The sequence below is a fragment of the Lutra lutra genome, chromosome 8, assembly GCF_902655055.1.
Source record: "Lutra lutra chromosome 8, mLutLut1.2, whole genome shotgun sequence".
NCBI classification, from domain to species: Eukaryota; Metazoa; Chordata; class Mammalia; order Carnivora; family Mustelidae; genus Lutra; species Lutra lutra.
In genome coordinates this window covers 58,714,695-58,742,315 of record NC_062285.1, presented here as the reverse complement: position 1 = coordinate 58,742,315, position 27,621 = coordinate 58,714,695, and the positions used below count along the sequence as shown (strand labels likewise).

At 59.5% G+C, this 27,621-nt stretch overlaps 2 protein-coding genes across 4 annotated transcripts; one reads left to right on the top strand and one right to left on the bottom strand.

Moving 5' to 3' along the window:
* Positions 1 to 957: 957 nt before the first annotated feature.
* Positions 958 to 18,266, top strand: KCNH3 (potassium voltage-gated channel subfamily H member 3). Its single transcript, XM_047740510.1, is given in 22 exon segments — positions 958 to 1,562; positions 1,565 to 1,624; positions 3,089 to 3,323; positions 3,778 to 3,889; positions 3,891 to 3,930; positions 4,728 to 4,841; positions 4,844 to 4,860; positions 5,298 to 5,330; positions 5,332 to 5,388; positions 5,390 to 5,522; positions 5,908 to 5,987; positions 5,989 to 6,087; positions 6,174 to 6,185; positions 6,187 to 6,382; positions 10,118 to 10,399; positions 10,654 to 10,853; positions 11,297 to 11,546; positions 14,793 to 15,010; positions 15,701 to 16,032; positions 16,419 to 16,525; positions 17,158 to 17,234; positions 17,347 to 18,266. Coding segments are annotated over 22 exon segments (3,264 nt in total). The 5' UTR covers positions 958 to 1,549; the 3' UTR covers positions 17,944 to 18,266.
* A 6-nt stretch (positions 18,267 to 18,272) lies between these two features.
* Positions 18,273 to 27,569, bottom strand: MCRS1 (microspherule protein 1). 3 transcript variants are annotated; one of them, XM_047740506.1, is made up of 15 exons: positions 27,394 to 27,507; positions 26,089 to 26,208; positions 25,423 to 25,561; positions 24,920 to 25,058; positions 24,145 to 24,303; positions 23,884 to 23,993; positions 22,861 to 22,969; positions 22,481 to 22,619; positions 20,262 to 20,337; positions 19,915 to 19,943; positions 19,706 to 19,798; positions 19,441 to 19,523; positions 19,172 to 19,259; positions 18,835 to 18,962; positions 18,273 to 18,710 (listed from the first exon to the last, which is right to left on the bottom strand). In XM_047740506.1, exons 2-15 carry the CDS (start codon positions 26,096 to 26,098, stop codon positions 18,624 to 18,626), a joined length of 1,389 nt encoding a protein of 462 aa, XP_047596462.1. In that variant the 5' UTR covers positions 26,099 to 26,208; positions 27,394 to 27,507; the 3' UTR covers positions 18,273 to 18,623. The 3 variants fall into 3 exon arrangements, with proteins under 3 accessions (XP_047596462.1, XP_047596463.1, XP_047596461.1); XM_047740507.1 differs by lacking the exon at positions 26,089 to 26,208 and having other exon boundaries at positions 27,394 to 27,569; XM_047740505.1 differs by lacking the exons at positions 26,089 to 26,208; positions 27,394 to 27,507 and adding an exon at positions 25,757 to 25,999.
* Positions 27,570 to 27,621: the final 52 nt, after the last annotated feature.

Below are 27,621 nucleotides of genomic sequence, written 5' to 3'. Positions count from 1 at the left end.
GGCGCGGGCGGTAGCCGCGCTCGCTGGCAAATCGTGGGAGGGAGGAGGAGCGGCGCTGGCAGAGCGAGCCTGGGGGGACCGAGGCAGCGCGAAGACAAGCTACAGACCGCCGCCCGGGCCTTCCCCCACCCACCCACCCCCTCACGGGAGGGGGTCCCTGCGGCCACCGACAGCGCAGAGACCAGTTCCCGGGGACTGGAGATGGTGCTGCCGCCCGGAGGCTGGGTCCTACTCCCTCCCCGCTCGCAAGGACCTGCACGCACCGGGTTGGGAAGTTCTCCCAGTGTCTGACGTCCTACCCGTCCGCTGAATTTGCAACCTGACCCTCTGGGGCAGCCTGAGGGGCCAAAGGCGACAAAGAATAGAAATATAGGGGCGGGACGAAGGACCTAGGGCTACTCCCCTCCCTCGGACACCCTTTACACACACACACACACACACACACACACACACACACACACACACACACAGGCACTCGCCGAGAGCTTCTCACCCTTACTTCCAGGGCTACCCACCGTCCAGTTTCCTGACAGCTCCCGCCAGCAGCTGCACCTCCCAGGGATGAGGGTCAAATTGAGGCAGAGAAAGGCCTGGATGCCCAGAGGCTGTGTTTAGACACCACCCTCCCCATCTCCTTTTAGACTTTCCTTGTACAGTCGGGGTCCCTCTAGGGCCCGCGACCTCCACCAACTCCCGGCCTTCCCCCACCTCCGCCCAGATGCCCAGTCCCCTTTCCCAGTACATTTTTTCCTCGGGGAAAGCGTCTTCTAAGCACACCCCCCGCCCCGCCGCTCACCCCCCGCAGGAGCTCTCCTCTGGTCCCTCCGGGGGAGGAGAGTCTGCGAGGCTCTGTGCGAACCCCCATGCTGCAGAGAAAGACCGCCTCTCCCTGCGCTGACTCAGCCCCTAGCGGGACCAGGCGCTCGCCGGTCTCCTCCGAGGGGCGGGCGGGGCGGCTTGGGGCGGATCGGGCGGCTGCCGCGGCGGGGGATAGAGGGGCCGCCGCCTCCCCCTGCCCCCACCGAGGTCCCGAGGGGAGGGGACCCCTAGGCGGGAGGCCTGTCCCTTTAAGGAGGCGGCCCTGCCTGGGTGTGCCCGTCTCCATGGTTACCCCGGTGCAGGCGGCGGGCGCCGGAGGGAGGGAGGCTGCCGCCTCTCCCCGACAGACGGAGGGAGCTGCGGGAACCCGGCGCCGAACGGAGCCGAGCGGGAGCCGACCCGCGGCCGAAACGGGAGCCGCTGCTGCCGCCGCAGCCGCCGCCCTGAGCGGAAGGTGCGGAGAGCGCAGCGGGCGCCGAGCCGGGGGCCCGGGATTCGTGGCGGCCAGGGACGCGAGAGGCCGCGCGCCATGCTGCGGGCCCCGACGGCGGGACGCCCCCTCGCGCACCGGCTGCTGGCCGGGCCCTGCCAACCCGGGGTGGGCTTCGGCCTCCGACGGCTGCGCTAGCGGGCGCGGGGCCCGGCGGGGGGCGGCCGAGCTGGGCGCCCTCCCCCGGTGCTGAGCCCCCGCGCCCCGGAGGGATGGGGCGGGCGGTTACGGCCGCCTAAGATGCCGGCCATGCGGTGACCCTGGCGCCGCAGAACACCTTCCTGGACACCATCGCCACGCGCTTCGACGGCACGCGTGAGTCTGACCTCCGCCCCACTGGCTCCCAGGGAAGCCGATTCCTGCCAGGGGTTCCCCGCAGGTCCCGCACCCCGAACATCTCGGCTTGGCGCCCTCTCTCTGTTCTCACCTTCCCTCCCCAAACGCCCGGCTTTCAGCCTGGACTACCATCTCCTTCCAGACGCCGTTTCTCAAGGTTCAGGGTGCAGTCTGCCCAGGTTGGGCCAAAACGGCCAAAAGTCTCCGGGTTAGGGCCCAGGATGCCATTGTTGGCGAGGGCGCGCACCCCGACTTAGTCAGTCTAACTCCCCCCATCCCTGTGTCTGGCGCTGCCCTACCTACTACCATGAAAGTGGCCGGTGGGGTGAGGCAGAGGAGCGGTGCTCAGGGAACCCAGAGGGTTCAAAAGCCCGATTTAGAAAAGAGGTTTGCAAAGGAGGTAGAGTAGGTGGATTAGGATCGCACTGTTAGTCCAAGCTCCCTCACCGCCTAACTCCCCAGCCTAAACCTGCAGAGCCCCTCTAGACCCAAAAAGCTAGGTTTGGATACTCCCACCAAGATGCGGAAGTTTGCAGTAGGGACCCGAGCTTCTGGATCCTGGGTTCCCAGGGCTCTGAACACAGGGAAAGTGATGCAAACCCCCTCCCTTCTTCTCCTCCTTCACACTCACCCCCAGTGGGGCTTACCAGCTCTCTGCCTATCGTCCTCCACGGTCTTGCAGTTCCTTATAGGGGGTGGGAACCCATCACTGAGCACCCCCCTGCGCGCGCGCGCGCGCGCGCGCACACACACACACACACACACACACACACTGGCTTCTCCATCTGCTTTGCCCTGCGCTTGGCTCCCGCAGCCTGCTGATTCAGTGCCCCCCACTCCCCAATACGTTCCTGGCTCCAGGCTGTGCTGTTCAGCTACCATCCTTACACCCCCATTCTCGATCACACTCACTAATTCCTGAGCCAGGTCCAGCAGCTGGGGCTCACACAGGGAGAGCAGAATGGGTGGTGGCCTGGACTGGCCTCCCATCCAGGTGGAGTCCCCTGTGAGAGGAGCCCCATAGCCACCCTGGGTAACCTAGCTGGTGAGTGAACCTGGCAGAGGTAGGAGTAGGGCTGAGGCTGCCTAGAGCTGGTTATGCAGTGGCCCCCTTGGGCCTCCCCAACCCTAGCCTTACCCCAAGCTGCCTCAGGACACAGTGCAGAGGACCACGTTCCCACACAGGGCTGCATTCACCAACACCGTGTTCACATGTGTTGATTCCACTGCTAGGAGTGGTCTCTGTCCATAAGTGACACACTGACTCCTGTTTATAAACAGCGCCTGCCCTAACCCCTGGACACACACACACCCACACACACAACACACACACAGTTCTGGGCTTCGTGACCCCACCCTTTGGTTGCAGGCATTTAGGAAAGGGGGTTGGCAGACCCTGGGCCCCTTCACCCCATGCTTTCTCTGAGAGGTGCTCTCTTGCAGACAGTAACTTCGTGCTGGGCAACGCCCAGGTGACGGGGCTCTTCCCCGTGGTCTACTGCTCTGATGGCTTCTGCGACCTCACGGGTTTCTCCCGGGCCGAGGTCATGCAGCGGGGCTGCGCCTGCTCCTTCCTCTATGGGCCAGACACCAGTGAGCTTGTCCGCCAACAGATCCGCAAGGCCCTGGATGAGCACAAGGAGTTCAAGGCTGAGCTGATCCTGTACCGGAAAGAGCGGTGAGGGGCCGCCTGGCCAGCCCGCCTCACTCTGGAGGTCTCACCTAGCCTGGCACCCACTCCATCTACTGTCCCCAGTGTTCCATCCCCATCATCTCCATCTCCCCATCTCACCCCATCTTACCACTTACCCACTTCCTTCTCACCCCATCCACAAGCCCCTGGCTTCTCTCTTCTGTCCTCACCTCAGCCTCTACTCAATTTCCGATCTTCGTTTTTTCACCCGAGCAGAAAAATGTCCCCGTCTCAGCAGACAGACCTATGAGCACACATGTCTAATGGCCATCTCTGCTCTCCCTTGCCTTCCCTGACCCTGTCCATCAAGCCCTGTCCTGAATGGAGCCAGGCTGCTCCTCCCCTCCCAGGAAAGCCCTGATCCTGCCTGTGTCTTGGCCAGGCTGGCAGTAGGACCTCTGTCACCTTGGGCAAGGTGGCAAATAGGAGCTGGGCTGAGTCTGTCTTTGTGCCCAGGGCTCCCATTCTGGTGTCTCCTGGATGTGATACCCATAAAGAATGAGAAAGGGGAGGTGGCCCTCTTCCTGGTCTCTCACAAGGATATCAGCGAACACCAAGAACCGAGGGGGCCCTGACAACTGGAAGGAGAGAGGTGGGTGCCTGTGGGGCCTGCTGATTTAGTGGCCACAGCTGGCTGGTGTATTGGTTACCTCAGGCCTGGGCAGGGGCCTTCGCACCCAGCTTGCACTCATGGGTCCCCCCCAACCCTCTTGCATTCATTAACTCCTTCCTTTGCTGGGTGAGAGGCCTGGGCTGCTCCTCATTTCCACATGCCCAGGTATGGAAAGCTTGTTTCCAAACAGACGCCTTGAGACAAAGTTGGGGTTTTAAAGTCCACTTTACTAAGAAACTGAAAGCAAGCAGACTCCCCTAGTGCCGGTGAAGTACCATTTCCTGACCAATTAGTGAGGCTGAGCGCAGACCCACCTGGTTCCTCTCCCTCCCACTGACCTGACTGGGAGCCCAAGAGCTGGTGGAGGCCTTTGACCAGCTCAGAAAGCTGTCATCAGAAGCTGGCCTTACCCCTGGGGATGCCTTGGGTACTGCCATTCCCCACTCCCCCCACCCAGCCCTGGGAAGCACCTCCATACTCCTTTCTCAGGCCTTTCCCTATGGAGTCCTCTCCTGCCTGTTGCTTGATCCAGACCTCCTTCTGCTGGAAGCAGGCATGGGGAGGCGTGTCTAGAAGCACCCACAGGACTAGCCCATTGCTGGCACTGGCGAGTGCCCCCAGAGATGAAGGAAGCTGGAGCCCCCCAGCTCTAAACAGACTAACTGGTCCCTGAGTCAGTCCAGCTCATGGGCCAGCAACTGGTGTCCTACACCCAAGACCCTGGCTGGGGTGTGCAGGCACTCCCCCCATCAACCTCATGGGTCCCTCTTTTGCAGGTGGTGGTCTGCGCCGATATGGCCGGGGAGGAGCCAAAGGCTTCAATGCCAACCGGCGGCGGAGCCGCGCTGTGCTCTACACCTGTCCGGGGCACCTTCAGAAACAGCCCAAGGGCAGCACAAGCTCAATAAGGTGGATTGTGCACAAGGGTGTGTGTTTGGAGGGCAGGGTAGGGGCAAGCTGAGGAGATGGAGGAGAGGAACTAAGCCCACCAGAGAGAGGATGTCCAGGGGACGACCCAGGCCCCACAGCACTTTGGGGGTGGGGACAGAGGGAGGGAAGGAATGTCAGATATCTGATCCATCAAAGATACAATCTTGGTCCTGGCTCCTCAGGGCCAAGATCAATATTGGCTCCTCCCCCAAGCAGTGGTGTGACCTCAGCTAAGTCAGTGGCCTCTCCGATCCTCAGTGTTCTGATCTGTAACATGGGCACTCTAATGCCTGGGTCGGGGTAGCTTTGAGTATGCAGGGAGAGAAAGGAGGTGGATGCCTGCCCCACACCCCATCCAACTCCAGCTTTCTGCCAATTTCCTGTCCTTCTGGCCTGACCTGCCCTGCCGCACTCAGGGGGTATTCGGGGAGAAGCCAAACTTGCCCGAAGTACAAAGTAGCCGCCATCCGAAAGTCGCCTTTCATCCTGCTGCACTGTGGGGCACTGAAGGGCCACTTGGGACGGCTTCATCCTGCTTGCGACCCTCTACGTGGCTGTCACCGTGCCCTACAGCGTGTGTGTGAGCACAGCCCGGGAGCCCAGCTCGCCCGCAGTGGCCCCCAGCATCTGTGATCTGGGCCGTGGAGGTCCTCTTTATTCTGGTATGTGTGCCCCGTGCCTCCCACCCTACCCTGTGCGGGCACCCCTCAGGGTCTGATGGGAAGAGTCTGCGTGGCTTCCGTGCCTGCTGACAAATGTCCCCCATGCCATCCCCCCTGTTGTGACCTGTGGGCTTTGAAAGCAAATCTAGGTTCCAAACATGTCTCTACTGCTAATGGGTATGGGACCCTGAGCCAATCATTGCCTCTCCGCGCCTCAGTTTTTCCCTCCATCAAAGATGCACAACAGTGTCCACCCTTTAGAGTTCTGTGCGAAGTAAGATGGTCAGATACTGTCAGATACTGAGCAGGAGCCCAGGAAGCAGGAGCCCAGGAAGCAGGGTGTCCTCCTGTACCCGGCGCTGAGTCCCACCCGGACTTCCTGCAGACATCGTGCTGAACTTCCGTACCACGTTCGTGTCCAAGTCGGGCCAGGTGGTGTTTGCCCCCAAAGTCCATCTGCCTCCACTATGTCACCACCTGGTTCCTGCTGGATGTCATCGCTGCTCTGCCCTTCGACCTGCTACATGCCTTCAAGGTCAATGTGGTCAGTGCAGCCGGGCTGGGTGTGCTTTGGGGCCAGGTGGGTAGGCCTGGGCCAGGATGACCTCCCTGTCTCTCCCCATCCCCCAGTACTTTGGGGCCCCACCTGCTGAAGACCGTGCGGCTGCTGCGGCTGCTGCGGCTGCTCCCGCGGCTAGACCGCTACTCCCAGTACAGCGCCGTGGTGCTCACCCTGCTCATGGCCGTGTTCGCTCTGCTCGCCCACTGGGTGGCCTGCGTCTGGTTCTACATCGGCCAGCGGGAGATCGAGAGCAGTGCCTCAGAGCTGCCAGAGATTGGTACTGGAGGCTCCTGGAGGGCGGGGGCGAGTTGTCCCCTGTGTGTGCCAGAGGAGCGTGTCTGTGTGTGTGTGTGTGTGTGTGTGGTGTGTGTGTGGTGTGTGTGTCAGGGAAACAGGAGTCCCGGTGTGTGTTTCTGAGCTGATACGAGGAGTCAGGGATGTGCGTGCAAGTCGGCCTCGGCAAGGGTATTTGGGGGGTTCGGGCAAGTGCGTGGTGTGTGTGTGTGTGTGCGAGGAGAATGCGGGTGCTGGCATGTGTGTGTTGCATGGAGGAGTGTGACAGAGCCACACTCTGAGGCAGGCCTGCTCTTTAGCAGTTGGGCACAGCTGTGAGAGCTCCATAGGCTGCCAGGGGAATCCTCTTCACCCGTCACGACCTCCTTGTGGCCTTAGCTTTTGTCACCTTCTCCAGGCCCTTGCCCAGCCGAGAACCGCACCCCTCTCAGGAGAAGCCATGCAGGGAGCTGCTGCCCTCCTGGGTACCTCTGAGGCCTGGTGCCCTCCCACCGCCCTCTCGACAATCTCCCCAAGCACCTGGCCTGCCGAGCCCTTCCCCACTCCAGTTACCTCTAGGCCCGCTCTCTTAGCTGCGGCTTCTCCCTCCCCCGGGCCTAAAATGCAGCCTTTCTCTGCGCCCCGCGGGTGCCTCCTCCTCCTTCACTTCACCTCACTTCCACTCCTCCCCCTCTTTGCCTCCCACTCACATCTTCACTTCTGCCAGCAAGGCTCCCACCCCCAACTCTCCACCCAGAATGACAGCTAGCAGGTCATGGGGACCTTCTGGGGCCAAATCTCCTTGGTGTCCCGTGGCACCCAACCCTGCTGACCACACTCCTTTGAACTCCTCTCCCTCTCCGCCCTGAGCAACACGGCCCTCACCAGCCTCCTTCGTGCCGGCCTGTCTCTTTCCCCTCACCTCGTGCTGTGTGATCCCACGGTGCCACAACACCATCTCAGCTTCTCTCCTTCCCCTAATTCCAAACCATTTCGTGCCCACCTGTTCTAATTCTTCATACCTTGAGGCCCCCAAACCGAACACCCCTCCTTCCTCCCATGCCCTCCAGCCTTCTGGTGGCTTCCCAGGAACTGCCTGTAGTGCCTGTTCTAGTCAATGGGCAACAGGCCAGCGGCTCACCTGGCCGGCCATCTGCTCCTTGGTGGGATCAGCAGGAGGGCAGGTGGGCCTTAGAAACGTGCTCTGATCGGTTCCCAGGGACGAGGAGGCTCCTGCAAACCCTCTCTCCCCTGCCAAACCCAGTGGAGACTGGTGCGTGGCCCGAGGCCCACGCGGGTATTCCCCGAGCTCTAGTTGCCGAGCACATGGAACCGGGATACTCCAGGCAGTGTTGGCTCCTTGGCACCTGCCCTTCCCAGAGGGAGGCTGTGGTGCAGGCGGCTCCGGGGGTCAGATGGCCACCCAGCAAACACAGTCAGTGGGCTGGAAGGTAGATAACCCTGATCCCGAAGTGGGCTCAGACACCCGATCCCTGGGTCAGTTCACTCCTACACGGGACCCAGATGCTCTGAGTCATGCATCAAATGGCTCCTTTGTTCTGACACCCTGACAGGGGGCGCTCAGCTGACATGAAGAGTATCTTTGGCTCCAGGAGGGGCTTGGATCCCACCGTGGAGAACACGGGCAAGTGGGAGGCAGGCTGTTTTGCCTGTTAAATCTAGCACCCTTGACCCCAAGCTTTCAAGTAATTTCATTCTATTGTGGGCTGGTTCTAGCTCACATTAGGGGAGTTTCCAAGTCCTTCACATCATCTGCTCCTCCTTTCCGCAGGGAAAGGACTCCCCAGATGGGTCAGAGCCACACCCGGGACCTCCCAGACCCCATCCTCGGAAGGGCTGTCTGGAGCAGGGAGTGGCGCCCCTCCTGGTCCAGCTCTGGTGGGAGGTGCCTTCTCTGGCTTCCCTGCCTTAGTTCTGGGGCTCCTGTGGGCATGATGTGGACACAGAGTCCCTTCCCCGATTCCCATCAGCCCAGTAGCAATGGGTCCGATTTTCAAAGATGGTGCGAAATACTGAGGGGAGATCACTCAGGGCATTCCTCCACCAGCCTCCAGAGCAGCCTGCCCACATCGCCAGCTCGGGAGCTTCCGGGGCCCCATAGCCAGAACAGAGGACAGGCCCCCCAGCCGCCTTCCCTCATCCTTCTGCTTCTCACCCTTGCCCCCCACCCTCCTTACCTGACAACTGGCTTCAGGTCAGAGGCCCAACTGAATAGCAGCTGAGGAGTTTTGAGCAGGAGGGCGAGTCCTCACCTTGGCTCAGGACTTAACATATCTTCCCAAATTCCTTAGGCAAGAATTTGACACCCCTAGTGCGGACCCCACGTTCTAGCTAATTCCAGCTAATTTCTAGCTATTTGCTTGCACTTGTCTCCATCTCTAGGGTTGACCCACTATGGCCTTTCCCTAGATCGGGAACAACCTTCTCTCAGCTTCTTTGATTCAAAATACTACCCATCCGCTGAGACCAAGCACCAATATCCCCTCTTTCAGGAAAGCCTCTGGCCCTAACCCACAGAGTGTTGGCTTGAGCCCCATCACGTGGCACGCTGGTGTTGTGCAGGAGGCCCATGTCTGTGCGACTGCTGAATGAATGGCTCCCAGCAAGGGGGGTGGCAGCGTGTGTAAGGGGTTAGGGAGAGTGTGGTTCAGGGAGGCTGGGTATGGCCAGGAGGGAGGGGCTGAGTGCACACAGAGAGGCAGCCTCAGCCTCTGCACTTGCCCTCCGTGTCTCTGCTCTAGATCTGCCCTCCCTCCCTTGCTCCTCTGACTCCCAGCTCTGCCAGGACCCTTGAAGCCCCCGTGGACCCCAGGAATCCCCGCCCAATACCCGACAACTCCCACAACCTTCCAGCTAGGCTCCCCAGTCACTTGGAGTAGCCAAAGCTCCTGAGAGACCTAGTACACAGCCCTACTTCCTGCCTAGACCAGACAGAGAACATGGGGTTGATGGAGACTGGAGCAGTGTCCAGCTTCTGCCGGTGTCCCAGGCTGGTCCCTGTTTGCACATGCGCTCAAGAGCCTCAGTGTATCTCCAGGGGCCTGCCTCCCTGTGGCCTTTGAGTGTGATCACCTGTGTGCTTGTGGTCGCCTCTCCTACCCAGGTGTTCGAGTGCCAGCCCCTGTGCCCTTGTCTCCCAAGTGCGCGCAGGCTTTTTCCGTGTGAGTGGCTGTGGCTGTGCACCTGTGAGTGTGCTCACACGTGTGTGTCCTCATCCTCTTGTCTGGCGGAGCCTGTCTGTGGCCTTAATAGTGCGTATGCACGCGTCTACGTCAGCATGCCTGAGAACGCATACGTGGGGCTGCGTGGTCTGTGTGGTTGTGAGGATAGGTGAGGGTGAAGCGGCTTTCAGAGCAGGTGAGCTGAGAGAGAGCAAGAGGAGTCTGGGGTATAGGGTAGAGGAGGCAGCCTCCAGCTGGTCCTGCTTCCTGGGAGTCGTGCCAGCCACAGGGAAGAGGGGCTGGTGCTCCTTGCTTGGCACCACCAGACCCCAGCTGGGGAGAGGATAACCTCGTCCTCCCGTGCTTGTTTTGGTGGGGTGGGCAGTGTAGACTGGGTTGTGCTGGACGGCAGGGGAGGCAAGTAGCAGAGGAACCTGGGGGGTGGATCCGCATCCACATGTCCCCCCATGGTGGCGGGAGGGGGCAACAGTGGGCACACCTGGGCCTGCAGGGTAGGCCTTGCGCCCCCGCTTAGATGCGCCCATCCCTGCCCCCAGGCTGGCTGCAGGAGCTGGCCCGCCGCCTGGAGACGCCCTACTATCTGGTAGGCCAGAGCCCAGCTTCGGGGAACAGCTCAGGCCGCAGCGACAACTGTAGCAGCGTCAGTGGGGAGGCCAATGGGACCGGATTGGAGCTCCTGGGCGGCCCCTCTCTGCGAAGCGCCTACATCACCTCCCTCTACTTCGCGCTCAGCAGCCTAACCAGCGTGGGCTTTGGCAACGTGTCCGCCAACACGGACACGGAGAAGATCTTCTCCATCTGCACCATGCTCATTGGCGGTGAGGCCCGCTCCCCTGCTGGCCCCAGGCAGGCCTGGCTCCCCGCCTGCCCCAGGGGCCCGAAGTCCTTCCTAGAGTTTCTTGTGCTTTGGGGGACGTGGCCGGAGGAACACAGAACTAGGGCCAGGGGAGCCCACGTGGCTGCAGGACTCAGTGCCCGGCCCAGGCGCCTGTGGGGGCGGGGACAGAGGACCCACGCGCCCAGCGCGGCATCAGGCTGGCCCGGAGTGACCCCGTCTCGCCGCCCTCCCCAGCCCTGATGCACGCGGTGGTGTTTGGGAACGTGACGGCCATCATCCAGCGCATGTACGCCCGCCGCTTTCTGTACCACAGCCGCACCCGTGACCTGCGCGACTACATCCGCATCCACCGCATCCCCAAGCCTCTCAAGCAGCGCATGCTCGAGTACTTCCAGGCCACCTGGGCGGTGAACAACGGCATCGACACCACCGAGGTGCGCGCGCGGGTCTCAGGGCGGGCCCTTCCGGACTTCGCTCCCTCAGGAGTCCGTGCCCGGCCTCAAACCCCCAGCAGCGGGCTGGGGGCAAGGAATGCGGAATCCTGGCTTCCATGCTCCACTGGGGTGACCATAGTCTGGGGCGGAGGGCGCTCAAGAAGACTTGGAGGCCTTTCTGCACCCTTGTTAGGCCCGCAGGCCCTAACTCACGGACCTCCAGCTGGGGGCCTGCAGGAGGAAAGCGGAGCTGCTGGCCTCGGGTTGAAATGATTGGGAGGAAGGCAGAGACGGTCCCCCTCACTGATTGTCCCCTTTGTGAAGCCTCAGGTCCCTCCCGCGCCTCCGCCTCACTCCCAGGGCCTGTGGGGATGGAGAGGGGCTGGCTGGAGGCTGCCTTCCATTCTGCCACCACTGACCTCCCCACATCCCCTGCTCCCCAGCTGCTGCAGAGCCTCCCCGACGAGCTCCGGGCAGACATCGCCATGCACCTGCACAAGGAGGTTCTGCAGCTGCCCCTGTTTGAGGCGGCGAGCCGCGGCTGCCTGCGAGCACTGTCCCTGGCCCTGCGGCCCGCCTTCTGCACGCCTGGCGAGTACCTCATCCACCAAGGGGACGCTCTCCAGGCCCTCTACTTTGTCTGCTCCGGCTCCATGGAGGTGCTCAAGGGTGGCACTGTGCTGGCAATCCTAGGTGTGTACGGGCAGGAGGGGAAGCAGTCCTTTGTGGGAGGTGGGTGGGCCCGGGGGCCCCCTCAGCAGAAACAAGGAGAGAGGACGCAGGCAAGGCCACCCTAAGAACGGCGCGAGGGACAGCAGGGATGGGGTCGGGAGGAGCCTCGGAGTCCCGGGCAGAGCGAGTAGCAGGCCCAGCCACCACCAGGTGGCAACACAAGGAGGAGGAAACTAGCCTGCAGGTGTGCAAGGCTCCCTGAGTGCTGGAGCAGTCGGTAGCTGAGTAGGGGTTGTGGGATCAGCATTTCCAGTTTCCCCGTCAAGGGGAACGGCAGCGCTGGTGAGAGTGCCGGACTGCGAGGGGGCCGTGAGCGCTCTCCTGGTGGCCCGTGCACCAGCTCAGGCCAGAAGGCCTGTCACACAGCAGGCCCAGGGCTCCAATGCATGACAGCAGGGCTCAGGCTCTGCCTGTGTACTTCCCTTCATGGCAAAAGGAGGCCGAGATGGGTCAAGTCCCTGGTCAAGGAATTAGAGGTCGCAGTTGTGGAATGGACATCTGAACAGCGCTGATGCTAAGTCTCACAGCTGAGCTGGCCCTTGGGTGCTTCCACACACACAGACCTCACAAAGCCCACGACAGAGGCACTGGTGTTGCGCCTGTTTTGCGTGGAAGGAGTGGGAGGCTTGGAGAGGTTCATGAATGGGCAGGAGGGGTTAGAACCTAGGCCATCAACCTCAGCCTTCATTCACTGTGCTCTAGGTGCTTTGCTCGAGGAAGAGCTGTGTCCCAAAGAAAGGGCACGATTTCAGGGTGGCAGGATGCACACTCAAGGCTCTAGAAAGGAACATGCAATGCTTGGGAGACAGGGCTGCATGGGCTCCCAGCAGTGGCCCCAGCAGGTGGGAACTCTCTGATCTGCTTGGGTCCTAGAGGGCCTTGCCTGGGGGATGAAAGGGAGGTGAATCCTCAGCCAAGGGCTCGGAGACCCATTGTGGAGATGGCTGAGCCCTGGAGGGCCTGAAGTTTGTCACTCACCAGGAGAATTAAGACCAGACGCCCAGTAGCTACTGGGTGTCCCTCCCCTCTGTCTTGAGGAGAGTGATCTTCTGACAGGAAAAATACCCTCAAGGGGGGTCTTGGAGGTAAGAGAGGCCAGAGGCTGTCCCAGCTTTCACTTTGAGTCTTTTGTGACTTTGGCTTCTGGACCTAGATGCCTCTTATGCCAGGACTCTGAGCAGGTGGAATTGTGGCCACTCACGCAGGGCTGGCAGGCCTTAAGAAGTGATGGAGAACTGGAGAGAATCAGAAGGGCAAACAGATTTTGACAATCGCAGACTGGTCAAGACTGTCGACCAGATTATTAAACAGATGGTTTTCAGCTCAGAACTGAGGCAGCAGTGAGGCTGGGAGCTGGCGTTCGTCCTGCAAGAGTGGCTCTTCATGGATGCCAGGCTCCAGGTTGCAGAAGAATCCTGTTCACTATGAAGACAGAGCCTCGAGAGTGTCCACCACCTGCGCCCCAGGCCTTTGCCTCACTGCCTGTGTACCTGGCACCAGGATTTTGCCCCTTGGATCCATCCTGTCCCTGTCCATATGTTCCAGATGAACTTTCAGCTGTGGACTTGATGGGTCTGGACACCCTGGTGAATGCCTGATTCCCCACCCGCTGGTTTCCTGCTGTGCCTTCAGACCACCCCCACCTGCCTCCTTATCTGAATTTTGGGCGGGGCAGACAGCTTCTTGTCTGCTGCGGCTGCTGAGGCTCAGGGTGCCTTGAGCAGTGTCTACTTTGGCCCTGACCTCTGTGTATGGACTGACAGCTAAGTACACACAGTTGGCTGTCGGGGCAGGAGGCAAGAGAAGAGAGGCAGACTGGGGGCCCACGCCAGGAAGACCCGAGGGGGCTGGAGAGCTGAGCTAGAGGTCCCAGCCAGGAGGCCAGCCTGGAGAGCGGGCTCTGGTCTGAGACCAGTGGCATGGAGCTCTGTCATCAGTCCTGTCATGTTTTTCGATTCTGTCTCACCTTTTGGATGAAGACCAAAAATACACACTTCTCCTATTTCCAGATGACACACACGAGGAGAGAGAGCTCATTCATCAGAGGAGCACACTAAGATCCCAACAGCTCTCAGAAGGAACCAGAAGGATGGCCCCAAACCAAGAAAATATGATCTAACAGCAGTGCCTTCTACACTTAAGTCTGAGCAAAAGTCCACGAACATTTACAAGAGGCAGCTAAGCTCAGTTATGTTGGCGGCAGGAGGCAGCCCGTGGCTGGGGGTGAGGGTGGGGTGGGTGGGTGGGGGTTGGTGGCTGTGATCCATGACAGTAAGGAAAGGCTTTCCAGTCTTGTGAACTCTGACTGTGGACTGAGCTGTGTTGTGAGGGCGGTGAGTGCTGCTGCAGCGCCCACAGCACACCAGCTGGGAGTCATCTACAGGGAACTCTAGTCCAGAGGGTGAGAAAGGAAATGAGCTTTGGTTGCTCGTCTCTAGGTCAGGCACTTTACCTACATGAACTCATTGAATCTTCACATGTCCCTTATTGGAGACACCCTAGTTCATTGATTCTAAGATGCACATTTTTTCCCTACAATTTAACATCTCTGAGATTGGGACGCAGACTCTGATGCCATTTTACAATGCTGTCAGCCAGGTGGCAGCCTCAGCTGGCTGGTGGGAAAACCCTCCATTGACACCTTCTGGTAAGATCCAGAAAGCACCACGACTCAGTTCAACACAAAATCTGTCCTGCAAGCATCAGGGCTCCAGGAGATGAAGTCATGTGGCTGCTGGACATCACTATGCTCCACAGGGCCCTAACCTCCAGGTTCCTGGACAAGCCCCACCTGAATCACCTGTGAGGCTCGAAGTGTCAGACTGTGGGGTCTCCTATAGGTACTATGATTCCGTAGGTAGAGATGGGGCCTAGGAGTGATTGGCTTAACATTCGTAGGGGTTTCGGAGCTATCACGAGAACTGGTGACTGCCCAATTGTCTCAGGGCTAAAATTCAAATGGGTCCAGCATGGTGGCTTTGATCCCAGATGTGCCTTGAGTCCCCGGGTGTCCATGTGTTTCACTGTTTGAGGAGCCAGAGGCAGGCAACATGGGTCTGCTGGGGCCCGAGCCCCTCTGCTCCTCTCTCCGCTGGCTCTCAAGGAAGGACCCACTGAACTCGCAGGGAAAGCTCAGCTGCCTCTGCTCCACTCCCCTGTCCGCAGGCTGAGGGGCAGGGCTCGCTGACCTGTGCTTCCACTTCCCAGGGAAGGGTGATCTGATTGGCTGTGAGCTGCCTCGGCGGGAGCAGGTGGTCAAGGCCAATGCTGATGTAAAGGGGCTGACCTACTGCGTCCTACAGTGTCTACAGCTGGCTGGGCTGCACGAGAGCCTTGCACTGTACCCCGAGTTTGCCCCACGCTTCAGCCGGGGCCTCCGAGGGGAGCTCAGCTACAACCTGGGTGCCGGTGGTGGCCCTGCAGAGGTGAGGGTGCTGGGAATGTGTGCGAGGGGCTGGGGCACCAGGGCCCTGAGGCGGCAACATCTGGCCTGGTGTACCAACACTACACTTTGTGGGGGGGTCTACACTCTCCCATCTCCTGTCCCTTCACACCCACACTGTCCTTTAGCTCCCAGCCCTGCTGTGCTCTCCCTGGCCCGTCTGAGATGGCCTGGCCTGGGCCACAGTGAAGTCTTCAGCGGTGGAGACTGAGGGCCACACATGAGGGATGGGAGGCCTGGGTAGGGCCAGGCACTAGTCCTCCAGGCTGCCTCTGAAGAGCCCTGTGGCTCCCCTGCTTCTTCCCCATGAGGGAGAACTGCTCTGAGGGGCTTTGAATTTTCCTGGCTTCTATCCACTAATTCCAAACCTGTCTTTAGCACGGTGTTCTTCTGGATAGGTAGGTGAGCCTAAGGGACTGAGTTGATGGGTGGTGTATCCACACTTGGCTGGACAGCAAATTCCTTCAGGGCTCAGTGGCTTCGTGGTGGCAGAAAAGCTGTCCCCCCCCCAACACACATACACACCTGAGCCTCTTCCTCTGAGGGTGGGAGATAGCAGGCATCCAGTTTAACAAAGATGGTTCCTTATAGAGAGATGAGGTTGGGGTGGGGCAGGTGAGGGGGGCACAGGAGGGGCTATACATACCGTTTCCCTGTCCCCCACAATCCGCAGGCAGACACCAGCTCCCTGAGTGGCGACAACACCCTTATGTCCACACTGGAGGAGAAAGAGACGGACGGGGAGCAGGGCCCCGCAGTCTCCCCAGCCCCAGCTGATGAGCCTTCCAGCCCCTTGCTGTCCCCCGGCTGCACTTCCTCCTCCTCAGCGGCTAAGCTGCTGTCCCCGCGTCGAACAGCCCCCCGGCCCAGGCTGCGGGGCAGAGGACGGCCGGGCAGGGCAGGGGCTTCGCAGGCTGAGGCTGGCCCCTCTGTCCACCCTCGAAGCTTAGAGGGTCTGCAGCTGCCCTCTGTGCCATGGAACATGCCCCCGGATCTGAGCCCCAGGTAAACAGACCCTGGGCCGATGTACTCTGGCAGAGATGGTGGGGATGGGGCTGGGGCCCCGGCAGGACACATTCTGCCCTCAGGTGCCCATCCTTCCATCCTAACCCATCCCTGCCTCCTCCAGGAAACCGTCTTGGGCCCCACCTTCCTGTGGCCCCTCACCCCACCATTTGGTGCCTGGCCATTCACTGCCTAGAGTTCCTGCTATGTACATGTTGCTCAAGTTTAGATCCCTAGTGACACTGCAAGCCCCTAGGGAAAGGGTCTACCTGTGTTACCTGTCCCAGGCCCTGAGCGCCAGGCTCCTGCAGCATGTGTGTGTGGCCGCTGGGCCCTGCAGTGGCTGCCTGTGGACTGATCTGTTGCCCTGGCCCCTGTGTCCGCAGGGTAGTAGATGGCATTGAGGACGGCTGTGGCTCTGACCAGCCCAAGTTCTCCTTCCGTGTGGGGCAGTCGGGTCCAGAGTGCAGCAGCAGCCCCTCCCCGGGGCCAGGTACTGGGGACCGGGTCCCAGAGGGGGCAGGGGGAGGTTGGCAGGGCTGCCTCTTGGCCCTGTGAACCTCTGAGAAGGCAGCAGGGTCCAGACTTCTTGCCCTCTTGCCCTTCTCAATCTACATGGTTGGCAGGGGCAGTTTGGGTGTGAAGACCAGCACCTTGCTGTCAGAAGGCGGCCGGAGATGGCATTTGGATCCCTGCAGTCGGCTCTCCGGCAGCGGGATCTTGGTTCTTGCCCAGCTTCCAGCCTGTAATCCGGTGGATGTGTGTGTTGAATCAGATGCTGCTGCTGGGACCCTGGGGAGGACAGAGGGCTATGCGGGAAGCAGGGTTGTATAAGTGGCCCCCAGCCAGGCTCTGCAGCCCTGAGAGTGGACCAGGGAATGAGCTCCCCGGCGTGGTCGCGTGGCTGGACAGGCACCAAGAGCAGCTTCCTGTTGGGGAAAGCGCAGGGCAGCACGCCCTGCGTCCCCTGGCAGTTTGGGCAGAATTCCCCAACTGGGGCGAGGCTGGAAGGCCAGGCCAGTCCTGCCAGGCCAATGCAGTCTGTGCTAACTGGGGCCAAGGCCTGGACCCCATACCATCTCCTCCTCCCAGCGCCGGCTGGTAACTCCGTCCTCCTGTTTGCAGAGAATGGCCTGCTCGCTGTCCCCCTCGGACCCAGTGAGGCAAGGAACACAGACACGCTGGATAAGCTGCGGCAGGCGGTGGGTGAGGGGCGAGCTGGAGGCGGGAGGGGAGAGGGGTGGCCACTGCAGGCTGTGCGAGGGCCAATCTCCTTTAACTGTATGTGCTTTCCTCCTCCCTCAACCCCCAAAGGTGACAGAGCTGTCTGAGCAGGTGCTGCAGATGCGGGAGGGCCTGCAGTCCCTTCGCCAGGCTGTGCAGCAGGTCCTGGCGCCCCATGGGGAGGGCCCTTGCCCTCGGGTGTCGGGAGAGGGGCCATGCCTGTCCAGCGCCTCTGGGCTCTTGCAGCCTCTGTGTGTGGACACCGGGACATCCTCCTACTGCCTGCAGCCCCCAGCTGGCTCTGTCTTGAGTGGGACCTGGCCTCACCCTCGCCCAGGGCCCCCGCCCCTCGTGGCCCCCTGGCCCTGGGGCCCCCCGGCATCTCAGAGCTCCCCTTGGCCTCGGGCCACAGCTTTCTGGACCTCCACCTCTGACTCAGAGCCCCCGGGCTCAGGAGAACTCTGCCCTGAGCCTAGCACCCCTGGCTCCCCACCTGCTGAGGAAGGGGCTAGGACTGGGCCCCCAGAGCCCACGCACCAGGCCGAGGCTGCTAGCACTGGAGAGCCCCCGCCAGGGTCCGGGGGCCTGGCCTTGCCTTGGGAACCCCATAGCCTAGAGATGGTGCTTATCGGCTGTCATGGCTCTGGCACAGTCCAGTGGACCCAAGAAGAGGGCACAGGGGTCTGACTGCTGGCCCAGGAACTCAGTGTTGCCAGACATGCTGTCATCTGCTGCCCTGCCTGGCCTCGGGGCAGAGGGAGGGTGGCAGCCACCCCTGGACTCCGTGCTGCCCACTGGCTCAGGGCCCAGCCTCTGACTTTCAGTGGGCTGGAGCCTCAGGGGCAGCCCCCAGGCTGGGACTCTCTGGGCCCCTCCTCAGCCTACTCCTGTTTCCCTCTGCAGGATGGGAGACAGAGGCCTGAGGCCAGGGAGGCATTTAGTTATCCATCCCCTGCATGTGTCCCTGCCTCACCAGTCCCATTTTTTATATAAAAAAAAAAATAAATAAAAAGAGCTACTTTGGAACTTGGTGCTTTTTATTTACAAAAGAAAAATAATAAAGGAAAAGTCTGAAGCTAATCAGCTGGAGACAAAGGGACAAAGGTGGAAATCTGAGGAGAAGAGAACGGTGGCCTGCAGAGAGAGAAGGGGAGGGGCTCTGGCTCCAAGGAAGCCGGAGGGTCCCAGCCTCCGGGGCTTCCCAAGGACCAGCCCTACTTTCCCAGAGGCTCAGATCAATGGGCTAGCAGTTGGGTCTCCTCCTGCCCACTATGGTTTTGACAGGAGCCTGAGTGCCCAGCTCCAAGGGGCTGGAATGGCAGGGGAAACTGAGGCCAGAGAGAGCACATGGGTCCTGCCACCACTCCTCACTGTGGTGTAATCTTGGCAGCCTCGGCCCGAATAAGGGCAATGAGGTCCTGGTTGATGAGGAAGACGAATCTCAGGCTGGCAATCTATGGGCAGGAGAGAAGAGTGGCTTAAGGACAGGTGGGATTGGGCCAGGCCCCCATCGCGGCTCCCTATGCCCCTGCTCTCATCCCGACCCCTCCACCTCCCTCCGCCTCCCTCCCAGCTCACCTCCACCACGGAGTTGTTGCTGAGGCGCCATTTGGAACCACACAGCACAGGCCGTCCATCGATGTAGATGGGCCGCCGGCCCTCGTTGGCAATGAAGAAGTCACCATTATTTTTCAGCTTGATGACACCTGTAGGGATGGAGACATGAAGGCAGATGAGGAGACAGGGAAGGCCAGAAGATGGCCTGCAGGCACCCTTGACTCTCAAGCTGGAGATCCTGAAATGCCAGCTGCTCCACCCCAGCTGCTCCAGGAGGGTTCCCAGGGAGACCAAGCCACAGGGCCAGAGGGTGGCGCGAGGCTGGGAGGGACACCCTCACATGGCTTCCTGCCAATACCTTGCTTCCGGGAGATCTTCCAGGCCGGCCCCTCCAGAGACAGGTCCACATCAATCTGGTTATCCTTGGTGGCTCTGCCCAGGGTGATCTGCGGAAATGGGGCAGGTGAGGGCAGGGACCTGAGGAATGGGTCTACACAAGCCAAGGGAAAGATGAAACATCAGGGACCAGACATGGAAAGGTCAGTGGGGGCAGGGCTGGCGGTGGAGGGCTGCTTTCGGGAGGGGAGCCGCCTGCGGGAGGGGAGTTGATGGGCTGGGCCGCCTTACCTCCCGAGAACGCATCAGGTACCGCACCATCCGGCCCCGCAGCACCGCCAGCGTCTGGCTGTCAAAGTCTGGAGAGCTCATGCCTGTGGTGGAGGAAGGCACCGAATCAGGCAGAGCCCACCCCTTGGGGACATGGGGCAGACGGCAGGGATCCAGGGGCCGGGGAAAGGAGGGCGGTCCCCACCCCAGAAGCACAGGGGCTCAGGATGGGGCCACAGGAGAGGAGGGAGCAGAGGCACAGCCCTGCCGGCCCTGGCTTCCTCACCTGTGATGCTGTCAACCAGCACCTGCCACTTATGCAGCTCCTGCTCCAGCTGGCGGATCTCTCGCTTCTGGCGCCGGTCAGCCACGGTCAGCTCTGGGGTGAGGGGGGTGGCAAGGAGGGACACTCTGCGGCCACCAGCACCCTGTACTGGTCCTCCATGCCGGCACGAGCTTCTATCCCCTAACTGTTCCCCCTTGGGGTACACTTACCATGTTCTAGGACCTCATCTCGCATGTCCCTGTGGGGGGGAGGGGGAGGACAAATCAGGATCCACCTCCGGCTCACCTGCCATTACCAGGAGGGGCTACTCAGTTCATTTGGGGGCCCTCAGTCCCTCAGCTGAGGAACCCAGGAGGCTGCTCCTCTGGCCTTGGACTAACCTCCATCCCCTAGGGTGGGGCAGGGGCAGGGCAGCTCAGCAAGGAGACCAAGCAACAAGCTCAGTGTGGGCTGGCCTCAGTTCTCTGTAGGCAGGAGGCAGGGCCGGGCAGCCCGAAGTGCTCTGTCCCCGGGAGACACCCCACTCTGTACCCTGCCTGGGGCCCCAAGCACTCACTTGAGCTTACTGTCATCAATCAGGTCCTCTGCGTCGGAAAAGTTGAGCACTTGGTCCCCCTTGGGCAGCGGCTGCACTGAACAAAGCACGGAGAGAAGGTCAGCGCCGCTGCTCCTACTCCACACTATGCTGTGGACAATGACTAAACTAAGGGGACCAACAGGGAAGGTGGGGCCTGTGGAGACAGTTCTGCATGGAGAGCAACAGGTAACAGAGCACAAGCCAGATTAGGCCGCCAGCTAGTTTGGCACAAAGGATTCCTGACATGAACTAAGGGCCGAGGTGGTCTAGAAAGAAAAGGGAATTAAAGTTGATCACCTGGGTGGGTTTTTCAGAGCACAAAGGCTCTCCCATGGGCATGAACAAGGGGGGGCAGGCGCTGCTGTTAGCTCCCCTGCACACGTGACGAGAGGCCTCCAGGAACGAGGGCTCGTGATGGGACTCGGGTTTAGGACAGACTCCGTATTCAAGCTCTGCTCTCCTGATTCCAAATACAAACTGTTCCTCTACCACATCACCCACTCCCTGGACAGTTTCTGCCACTCTGGGCTGGAGGCAGGGGTACAGCTTGCTCCCCCACTCCACGGAGGTGCCGGAAGAGCCGCCACGCCCCCTGCAGGCCACTCTCAAACTGCTGCCAAGACGTCTTAAGGGTCACAAGGTAAGTTCTCATTTTTTGCAAAAATGTGAAACGGAATAGAGTATTAAGAGTCCATCAGATATACTGAGGATAGTTTCATGAAAGTTTCTCAGGTTTTTCTCTGGTCAAACTACAAAGGGACCGGGGCCTCAAACTCTGACAACTTCTGCCAGCTGCTTCCATGACCGAGTGTCATTCGGTGGCAGCAACCGCTAACTGGTGGCCAGGACACTGCTGGTTGAGGAGTTTGTCAAACCCGGGGGGAGGGGGAGTCATCACTGCCCACCAGGGAAGCGAGGGGGGCTACATAGGAGCCACAAATTCTCCAGTCCCCCCAACTCCCTGAGGTCAGACCATGTGGGAGACAAGGGACTGGGGTGTTCACCCCCACCGGCTCCTCCCCCGGCCACAGCAGTCTATAATCCCACTAACCTAAAGTCAGCTGACTTAAGAGCTAAGCAGCGCATAGCCCTGTTCTCAGGACCTCCCAGCACTAGCCAGCCAAGGAGAAATCAAATCCCCACAGCCAAGACTCATGAAGAGAAAAATTAAATCTCGAAGTTACACAAAATAACTTTCAAAGAAGTTAGCTCTAGCAGCAAAAATAGACTTTACCCAGAATCCAGTCTCTGTGGGAATTCAATGACACCTGAGCCTGAGGCAGAAGCAGAGATGTGGAAGTTGTAGGAATAAAGAGAGCTGCCCACTAAATGCAGAGATCCTCAGGAAGAGAAGACACAGCTCTCCCTGACAAGATTTCCTAAAATCCTCTTGCAGGAGTATCTCTTAATAACCAGAAGCAGTAGGACACTGGGAGTAGGTGGAGGGCACAGGCACAGCCTCGTTTCCAGAACAGCGTGAACAACTCTGAAGACGATGATGGGCAATACCATCCAGAAGTGAGAGCAGAGAGTGTCTGTACCATAACATACAATGAAAGGCTGACCCCAGGGCCCAAGCAGAACTGAAGAATGGCCTGCAGTTTAGTCAGCTGACCTTGCCAGTACCTGTCATTCGGAGAGCCTGCGGGTGAGGGAGGGGAAGCAGAGGGCCTTCGGGCCCCTGGGAGAGGAGGAAGGCAGAGGGCCTGGCTATGAAGGCCCAGCGGGGATTTCTGAATGGCTCTAAAACAGCGAAAGGGAAAGAGAAGGAATGTGCACAGAGGGAAGAGGCAGAAAGTCTTAGAAAAAGTACCATCTCTAGGACAATAGCATCTCTAGGGAGGAAAATGAGGCAGGGTAAGCAAAGAAGGGAACTTTCACATTTTACTCATGTTTCAATGTCACTCATGAAAAATATATTATTTACATAATGTAAACTATGTCAAAAACGACAAAACAAGAAGTGGGATACAACTCTGCCACTTGGAATCCCATTCGGGATTCCAGGGAAGGCTACCCTTACCATGCTCCTGAATATCATTCTAACCACTTTTCTTCCTTCTGGAAGGCAGTGGTTTTGCTGCAAAGAGAAGTGCAAGACACCAGCGGCCACTAAGGGATCTGTACCTGGGGACCTGGGAGCAGCCGTGCCCAGACCGGCTCCCTCACCCACCCTGTCAGCTCCCGGAGCCAGTTACCTGTCTGGTCCTCCAGTAGGTAATACTGCTTCATGAGCTGCCAGTGGGCCTGCAGAGCCTTGGCTGTACGGGCCAGGTAGAAGGCATCAGGGTGTCTGTGCAGCAGGTCCTGGAACGTCTCCAAGGTGGGCTGACTGGTCTGGAGGGTAAGAGCCTGTTCTCAGCACCTGGGTTTTCTCATTCTTGTGTCTGCCAACCACACCCCCGGTCCCCACCAGGAGCCAGAAGAGGGAGCCAGTCTTGACTCTCTTTCTGAGACCCCATCCACAAAAGCCCCCGCAGGTACACAAGCACCAGCAGGGAATGTTCTCAGGCAATGGGGCCTCCCGTATCAGTAGTTTCCCCCGTGGTCAGGCCTCCACCCTACCCCTCAGCCTCACCGATCCCACTTTGCTCAGCAGCTGTTCCTCAGCCTTGCTAAACAAGGCCTTGCTCTGGATGGCAGCAATGGCTTCTGGGTGCAGCTGTCTCATGGCTTGGCAGGCCAGCCTAGGGAGTGCAGGGGTGAGAAAGAGGGCAGGGTGAAGGGCGGTTGTCAAGCAATCTGGGGTTCCTGGAGACCTTTGATATTCAGAACTAGAAGCCAGGCCCTCAACAGGAAGAGCCCAAGGCTTAGCACAGCACCTGCGGCTTCATGGGTTTACTGAGAGCATAACACAGGCTACTCAGTCAACCGAATTTCCAGTGTTTACCCCCTGAAGAGATTCAAAGGCACAGCCCCCAGAGGCCAGATGAGGGACATCCCGAGACCAGCTGCCCTAAGACCTCCCTCTTTACATGGCCAAAGCTGTCACCCACTGCCCAGCACATCCTCTTCCCAAAACTGAGCCCAGTCCACTTCCTGGCCTATCAGGGCCCAGGCTACAGCTTAAGGGGTGCAGGGACGGTGGAGCAGAAGATAGGTGCTAAGGACCTGACCAACTCTGATGACAATAAGTGAAGTGGGTAAGGAGGAAGAGAGCGTACTGCATGGGCATCTGGGTTTACTTGGAACTTAGACTTTTAGGGGCCTTCGTGTTCTTTTGTTCCAGTTCCCTTTTATGGAAGAAGAAATTATGGGAGGTCAGTGTGGAAAGGTTGGGAAGTGACCTGCCCTAAAACACAATGCACACAGTGGTGGAACCAGGGCTCCTCGTGTTCATTCTGGTGTTTTCTACCATGCTGCTTTTTCAGTTTCCAGATCCCCTTGCTGCTGGCATCAAGCCAAGACCAGTAGGGTTGGCAGCAGGAAGAAGTTTCCCTCCCAAGCCTGGCTGGTTTCAATAACATCCCAGAGGATGCAAGGTCCCATGAGCCCTGCCTCCCGGACCCCTCCCTTGGGCCCTTGTATAATTCTGTCTGTTCCAAGAGCCAAATTCTGGTACTCCCTGTACCTCCCTGCTGCTGGAGCCAGCCTCACTCACTTGGAGATGACAGGATCGTAGAGCAGGGCGTACCAGCGCTCCTGGACCTCCCGAAGGGTGAAGCGGCAGCTGAACTTCACGCCCAGGTGGACCGATGTCAGGTCATTGGTCTGCAATGCCCCAGATGGGTTGGCCTCAGCCTGAGAGCTGGCAAGAACCCTTCACTTGCCACCCCCAGGGTGCTGCTGGGCTAGTGTGGGGCCTGGGGACTGCAGACTGGGGGAAGGAGGGGACCGTGCAACCCACGGTGGGAAGCACTACCTGTAGCACAGCGTTGATGAGCAGGAGATCGTCCGCAGGCTTCCAGCGGCCCAAATCCTTGGTTACCTGAAGTGGCTGTTTGCTCTTCTTCACACGCTTGGTGAGCCCAGGGGCTGGGGCTGGGCTGGGCGGCACAGGAGTGCTAGGGGCCTTGGACACCTGGGCAGGGAACGGGAAGAGAACGAGCTCAAAGCCAGCATCAGGGCAGCTCAGGCTTCAGGCCTTGAGCTTCCTGTACCATGCGTGGCAACCCCAGTCCCACCCAGCCATAAGCACCACAGGCAGGAGCTCAGCCTTCAAGCTCCCTCCATGCCCGAAGTACTTCCACATGGTCCTTGACCTTACGGGGTCTTCTCTTTGCTGGTGGGACCCTCAACCCCAGAGTGGAGGGCGACTGGGGAGCATACCAAGAACCCACTCTGCCTGGTACGGTGTCTAGGGCCAGAGCGATGCCACCTGGGGGTTATTTTTACACCCAGCAATGCTGGGAACAGGCTGTCTGCTCCCAGAATAGATGCATGCTCTATGCCTCCCACACAGAATGTGATACAGGACGCACTGACAGTGTGTGTGTGTGTGTGTGTATGGGCGGGCGGGTGCGGGAAGAAAGGGGGAATAGGGAGAAGTGAGGGCTCCCAGAAGGGAGGCAGCTGAGGTTGGGGCTGGGGCCACCAGATTTTCTCCTAAGTCTCCTCTGCAGGGCTCCTGCCCGCTGGCAAAGGTGATAGGGAAACACAAAATCTGGCTTCTGCCCCCGCATCTCACAATCTCTCACCTTCTTCTTCTCGCTGGAGGAAGGTTCACTCCCTGAACAGCGGCCCAGTTCCACACCACTGGCCCCCTTTGCCCGGGTAGAGGACTTGGCCAAGCTGCTCTCCACCAGCTCATCATCAAACTTCTTCCTCTTGATGAACCTGTGGAGAGTCCTCCTCTGAGCACCCCTTGTCCCTTCCCCTTGTATCCACTCACACACACCCAGCCCCTGAAATGGCGCGGGTCCCGGCTGGGTGTGAACCGCTCTAGCGCCCTGGACAGGGCACGGAACTGCTCTATTCCTTGCCGCTGAGATGACAGGATACCACACCACAGATTTCACGTCAAAGACCTAAGATCTCCCTCCCTTGCCCACATCCCACAGAGAGGGACTTGGCAGGAAAAGCACAAAGCTCTGCCAATACCCAGGCCCCATAGGGGCTCAAGCAACCATTCCCAACAGAGGTGAAGGCACGCAGCACCTAATGCTGTTGCCCAGACCCTGGCCCTCTGAACCCTTACTACCTGGAGGAGCTCCTCCGTTTCGGGATGGTGCCCAAGGCCTGAGAGGAAGCCCGCTTCTGCCCTGCCAGCGACTCCTCATCCTCTGAGCGGCTGGCAGTGCCTGATGCCATCAGAGATGAATCTAGCAGCCCCTGAGAATCTAGAAAACAAGAAGCGGTGAACTCAGGTCTCCTAAGTGCCTAGCAGAGCCCTTAGCCTCCGAACATGGGACCCCTCCTCTGCCCCTCTTCCCCCGACCCTCTACCAGCCCTCCAGACCCTTCCCCTGCTTTCTTGACATTTGAAGTTTTCTGGTGGGAGTTCCTTGGCCATCCAGATCCCATCTGGGCTCAGACCTGGCCCAGACCTTCCTCGCTGGGCAGTTCTCCCGGTGCCACGTGTCATGTCGTGCAGCACATGGTGCTCAGGTCAGACTGGTGATGCCGACACACCGGGCTCTGGGCATAACTGCTCCCTCTGCCATCAAAATGCAGCCAGGCCAAAGAGCGGCAGCTCAACAGCAAGTCAGTCAACTGCGGCCTCTGCCGAGAGGTACGTGGGTGGTGCTGGCCCAGGGGGAGGTGGCAATGCCCAGCCAGGATGAAAAGACATACGTGCCAGGCACGGGGTAGAATCAGCAGATGCTTGGCGCCTGAGCGTTTGGGGAGCTGGCCTGGCCTCATACTACCTTTGTCCATCCTCTTACAGTCCCAAAGCCACTGGTTCCAAACCACAGGGCTAGGAGGAAGGGTCCCACAGGCTCATCCAAGGATTCTGACCAGGTGAGCTTAGAGGCTGAGAGGAGATTCTGCAAAGGAGAAATGAGGCTCCCTGAGGCACAGGTTTCCAACGGGCCAGCCTCACCTCCTTATACTGGAAAGGCTCCCCCAGGATCCCACAAGCTAGGGAAGACACAAGAAGAGACACGAGGCTCTATTTCGCCAGTATGATGCTGATAAACCAACAGCTTTCTAAGGGTCACCAGCATCTCTGAGAATATAAAAGCTACGCCCTCCAAAAAAATGTACACATAGCATGTTAGTGGGTCCATGGACCTCTATGATTCTACTCAGAGTTGCTAGGTAAAGGGCCTCGACTATAAACCAACACGAAACAAGGGATTACTAGTTCACTTTTATCGTCGCTGCCCACTCAGTTCTGCGGCACCCCCTTGCCCTCCCAAGCCAAAGCAGGGAAACGGAGATAGAACTCCGATTAGTCCATCTCGCTCTTTTCGCCCCCCTCCGCCACAGCTCTGGCTGAAGATTTAGTGGGTGGTACCGCGTGGAAGCTAAAAAAGCGCGGTTTGATAACTGATATAAGTCATCAACCGCCCTGGGGCGCCTGCTCCTAACTAACCCGGGAGAACTCTGGTACTGGGGACGCTCTGGGGCGTGGCGCTTGCGGGCCCCGCCCCTTCAGACCAGGGCGGCACTCCGCACAGCTTTCCCGCCCTGCCCCCAGGTGCGTTAGTCGAGTCGCTCCGCTCTGCAGAATACGGCTGGAAATCTTGACACCTGGCGAGCAGGTGAAGGAACTGATTCCACGGGCTGACTGAGGCTAGGTCTCCACCCCCTATTTTCTCCCGCTCCCGTTCTCCCACGAGTGCACACCCAAGGTGGGGGATTAGTGCAGGTCTGTTTTTGGAGCTCGGGATGAGAGAGGTGAAGTCAGCCCTGCAACTCAAAAGCAAAGCACCGAGTGCACCCCGATGCTTTCGCAGCCCTGGTTTAAGCCCCACGGGCTGGTGCCGAGGGAGGGGGAGTAACTCCCAGGCCAAGTCTCACCCCACCTTCGGCTTGCCACCTTTGCGCATGCGTAACATCTCGGACCAAATTCTGGTCCGGTCCGGCCCACGCATGCGCAGATTTTCGGGGCGCTACTGGGGCGGGGCCCCAAACATTGTGGGGGGTCTTCCCCCGGGGCACTCTGGAAAACTCCATTTCGCCCAAACTCTGCTCAGAACCCTCGGAAGCGAACCGCGAAGTCTCACCATTCCTAGGCTGCCAGCTCCAACAATTTCTCCGCGGCGACGGCAGCAGCCGCAGGGCCAAACCCGGCTTCCGTGAGGCACATCTACTTCCGGGTCTGCGAACTAGGGGCTGCGCGATCCCTTCCGGTTCTCTCCGGGAATGTGACGAAGGGGGCGTGGTCACAGCGGGGACTGAGTCACAGGTTTGCTAATAACCGAAATTAAAGGTTTTCCAGTTGGGACAACATA

Coding starts and splice junctions, on each gene's coding strand:
- MCRS1 (XM_047740505.1), bottom strand. CDS start 25,805: ATGACACGTGGCACCGGGAGAACTGCCCAGCGAGGAAGGTCTGGGCCA. Junction 24,304..24,919: donor CCTCCAGCGAGAAGAAGAAG/GTGAGAGATTGT, acceptor TTCCCTGCCCAG/GTGTCCAAGGCCCCTAGCAC. Junction 18,963..19,171: donor GAAGATCTCCCGGAAGCAAG/GTATTGGCAGGA, acceptor CCATCCCTACAG/GTGTCATCAAGCTGAAAAAT.